The sequence below is a fragment of the Sesamum indicum genome, linkage group LG7 (genome assembly GCF_026168435.1).
Source record: "Sesamum indicum cultivar Baizhima isolate 11 linkage group LG7, ASM2616843v1, whole genome shotgun sequence".
Lineage (NCBI taxonomy): Eukaryota > Viridiplantae > Streptophyta > Magnoliopsida > Lamiales > Pedaliaceae > Sesamum > Sesamum indicum.
In genome coordinates, this window is record NC_142663.1 from 10,749,239 (window position 1) to 10,753,910 (window position 4,672).

The 4,672-nt window shown below is 35.0% G+C and overlaps 1 protein-coding gene across 1 annotated transcript; it reads right to left on the reverse strand.

Annotated features, from left to right (window-relative positions):
• Positions 1-390: 390 nt before the first annotated feature.
• LOC105179592 (prohibitin-1, mitochondrial) lies at positions 391-4,467 on the reverse strand. Its single transcript, XM_011103229.3, has 6 exons — positions 4,310-4,467; positions 3,572-3,759; positions 2,781-2,897; positions 2,117-2,287; positions 1,343-1,555; positions 391-892 (listed from the first exon to the last, which is right to left on the reverse strand). Exons 2-6 carry the CDS (start codon positions 3,746-3,748, stop codon positions 707-709), a joined length of 864 nt encoding a protein of 287 aa, XP_011101531.1. The 5' UTR covers positions 3,749-3,759; positions 4,310-4,467; the 3' UTR covers positions 391-706.
• Between the last annotated feature and the right edge of the window lie 205 nt (positions 4,468-4,672).

The window sequence follows — 4,672 nt, forward strand, 5'->3', positions numbered from 1 at the left end:
TGTTTTTGGGGTTACATGGAGACGAGAGATATAAATTATATAATTATTAATGTCAAGTAAATATTTCATTTTATGATAACTGACCTAATAGTACACTAAGTTTAGTAATATTATATGCATATATATATATATATCAATATAATCAAGATATTTTATAACACTAATTAGAAGAATAAATACTATATGAGTATTTAGTTTTAATAGTAACTATATTAAATAATGACTCCAAATATATAATTATGCTACATGAAAATAAATTATTTTGGTTAACATGAATGATACAAATTAAAATAGATATATTCTAACTAAAAAGAGATTATTTTTATGATTATTTATATGTTTCTTTAATTTACAATTTTTCTACAGAAAGCATTTGAAAAACACATATGCTAGAAATGAAAATATAATCCATAAGTCTAAGTGGGATCAACTGCATAATCAGTACAATAACACTTACAATGTGGAGGATTTGAATTTTGATGTAATAAAACTTCAGTAGAGTATACAAGAAAATATCGAAGTTTGCGTACCAAACACCATCACATAGGAAGATAAATTAAGGAGGCAGCAGGATATTATTAAATGATAACTTAGCCAAGAAAGTTCAATCCAATGCTTTTCTTCAGAGTCTAATAGGAAGAGAGATTGCCAGATTTGTGTCGCTAATAACTCAAATTAAGAAAGACATCTGAGCCATCTGCACTGTTCACTTCTTAGGGGGATTGAGCTCATGGAGGTTTAGCAACAACTCGTCGGAGTTCAAGTACACCTTGTTGCTTGAAGCTGCAATAGTGTGTGAAATTTCCTTAGATGCTTCGATTCTCCTAAGTGTTATAAATGCTGGATTGTTGGCGATAGCTTGACCGATCAGTTGGGCACTCTTAGCCTCTCCCTGGAGGCAAAAGGAGAAAAATTGCATTTGATTCAGTATATAATTGATAAATGACTTCAGATAAAACAATTTGACCCGGTAAAGGCTCAGCTTGACATCATTGGACTGCATAAAACATAGCAGAATAATGCGCCAGAAACCACATATCAATACCAATGAACTACTGTCTAAGTGCAAGTATCTTGTGAGAATTAAAGATAAAAGAGAACATTAAAAGAATATCATACCCTACACCTGAAAATGACGAGTATTCTACTGTTGATCAGTTAATTTGACTATTTTTCTTAATGAAATAATAAACAATCTAATCAATTTTCCAACTACATTCAGAAGTTTAGGTCAGAAAATCCATATGATAAGTTAGTCACAATATTAAAAAGTTTTGACTTTGAACCGTAACAAATCAAGTCTTTACTTTGGCACCGATAGAGCATAAAGTAAACCATTTACCTGAGCTCTGATTATTGCACTTCGTTTGTCTTGCTCAGCCTTCTCAACGACGAACTTGGCCCTCTCAGCCTCTTGGGCAGCTATTTGTTTAGCTTCAATTGCAGCAGTGAATTCCTTTCCAAAGGTCAAGCTGGTAATTGACACATCATCCAATGCAATGTTGAAGTAGGCGGCTCTATCGGTCAATATCTTCCGTATTTGCCTACTCACATTCTACAAAGTAAAAGCATCCTGTCATTCCCGCTTCCATGACATTATGGAATTTCAGAATCTTCATGATCCAAACAGAGACTCAATCTAATGCCATGTGAACTCATTATGGAAACAAATTATATAAAGTAATTTTTGCAACTTTGTCATCAGGAGGATCCATAAATGCGATTAATTAGAAATTGCTTTACAGAAAAACATTCCATTTATCCTTGTCCGTTTATAATTTGATCTCTTCCATGACATTCTACATTATTAACTTCGTTCTTGATAAACTTGAGTTAGCTAAAAGTGAATTCATCTACCAGGTCCATATTCTATGTTAATATATCTGACAGAATACACACTAATGCTTCAGCAAGATCATGTCTAGGCTCTAATACAATGTGCTTTTCCCTACAAAGATGAAGTAAACCATCAATCTTCTAGATTTGCTTGAGAAAATAAGCAAGTATAATGTTAAACAAAGGTTTCATATAGTGTAACAATAGCATAACCATACTTCTAGTTACCATTGCTCCAAAAAAGGGAAAATGAAAGAGCCCCACTAGTGCCTGTACTTACTTCTCTTTGGGTGATAAGTTGGCTAGCATTGTACTGGGCTACCACAGCTTTAAGAGTCTCATGAATGATTGAAGGCAAGACTCTCTCGTTGTAGTTTTCACCAAGGGTTCTATAAATAGTAGGTAACTGATCTGGCACGGGACGGGTGAGAACCCGAAGACCAATTTTTACCTGCAACAATCCAAAAATTAATAAAGCACATACTAAAACTCAAGGCACCCAACCCCTCAAAAATGCAAAAAATAAATTGAACAGTGCCTTATTAACTAAATAAAAAAGGAGATATACTGTGTTATCTGATGAACCTGCCTCAGGATTTCTGAGGAACACCTAAACACACAACACATGAGATTTGAAGGAGCATGTTTGGCAGATGTAAAAGAAAGCTTCTCTCTCTGCCTCAACAAAACAAGCAAACACAATTTAAAGCAGCACAGGTGGAAAATGGTGTCTAATCAACCTAAATATCTCCTATATTGTGTACAAGTGACTTCCTATCTTCACGCACGAATACAAGACATTTGAATCATTTGACAAACATATGACAACGCATTTCAAGTAGAGAGTAAATATCAAACTCTCTGAGTTTCCAACACCATCAACTGTCAGCCAGCACAGGGCCCTACTAGAATGTGAGTTCCTGAGAGAGAGAAAGGGGGTTTACCATCTGAAGGTCACGACTGCCTGACGTGCTCTCAACAAGATGTGGTCGTGCCCTAACATCATAAATGACTGGCCTTTCAAACCATGGGATCATAAAATGTGTTCCTTCAGGATACACCTGTACATTGAGCAGACAAGAGAAGTCCATAGACATACTTTGAAGAATACCTTAAAAAGGATTAACATACTTTGGCCCAAGTACATCATTTGACAACAGCTAACAATATACAGAGAGCTTTTCAGTACAAATTATATATACTGTGTCATATTAAAACAAGTGATCTAGTTCTCACTAATCTTCAACTAGAGACCTCATACCATAGAGGAAGACAAGTTTGCTAACAATAATCAAGGAGAATAAAAATTCAAGCACAACCGGCATGTCAATTCCATATATTCTAGATAAAGTTTGCTCTCTTGGAGCATTAGCAAGATGTACACTGAAATTCCAATCAAAATTCACAAATTTAATACGAACATTGTGTTAATTAACAAATGAAGTAACACATAGCAGGCAACCAAGTACTGCAATGACACAGCAGCAATTGATAAGCAACTAGAAAAACATTTCTCTCACCAACATGTAGAACTCTGTGGTCTTTCATATTTATGAATAATTACTTACAAAGTATAAGGGACATGCAGGCATTTACCTACTGAGCTTACCTGACTGTTTCATTGGTGATTAAAGTCAGCAAGAATTCGACAGAAATGCACATATCATGTCATAACAAGTACAATTCTGAAATTTAGTATCATGTCATATGCTATAGATTAAGGCAAGACAAAAACCTTATCCTTGATTCCGACAACACGGTTGAAAACAATGGCGCGATGCCCTCCCTCAACATTGTAGAGACTGTTAGAAAGTCCATAAATGCCGAGACCCGCAACAACTCCCAGCTTGATTAAAGCAGAAGCTGCACCTCCACCAGGCATCTTCGGAACATTGACATTCTTCAAATTCATTTTCTAGACCGCTGCATAATAGCAAAATGCAAATAGTGGGATCAAAATGTTCCTTCCCAAAATGCGTACCATCAAACAACAAACCCCTTCTCCAACCAAATTATCTACTAGGTAGAGTAAACCAATGGAGAACAACCCACCAACTAAAATTATAAGCTACATAGCATCAAATATTACACCTCAAAACCTGTGACGATAAAGAAACATACGGAGTTCAACAAAATTACCAACTACAACAAATACAAAAACGAAGAACACATTTATATGTATCAAGTACTCCATCCTTTAAAACCCTTCAAGGAAAAACAAGAATGTTTACCCAATTTATCAACAATAACCAAATCAAGTAACCATCTCTGGACTGAAAACGTATGCGTGCTTTACGCTCAGAGACCCATTTTTTATAGCAAAAAATGAATTCGACTACCGAGCATTGTCTCTCACCCCGAGAAAAAACCCCCAATTGAACTCAATTAGATTCTGCAACGCTCTTGCATATGGTTCGAGAGTACGAGAAAGATGCTCTACAGGAAAAAGATAAAAAGAAGCGGATCTACATACCTTGACGGAGCGAAAAACGAGAGCAAGAATGGAGAAAAAGATGAGCTGGGAAAAATGCGAAAGAAGAACAGCACACGAGAAGGGTTTTAGACAGAGAGTCGGAGAAGGGTTTTTCTTTCCTCCGTTTGCCTAATTTTATTTCCTACTTAATTACACTTTCCCCCTCCATTTTTCTTAAATTATAAAAATGCCCCTTTCATTTAAAATATTATTTAATCCATGCACTTATATTTTCAAAACTTGTCAATTATGCTTTTGTAACAACTATTTATCCCTTTTATTTTCTTTAATAAAGAAAAAATATTTTATTATTTAGAAAATAATATTTCTTTTTTCTCTTGCCTTTTTTTTTCCTTGGATGCA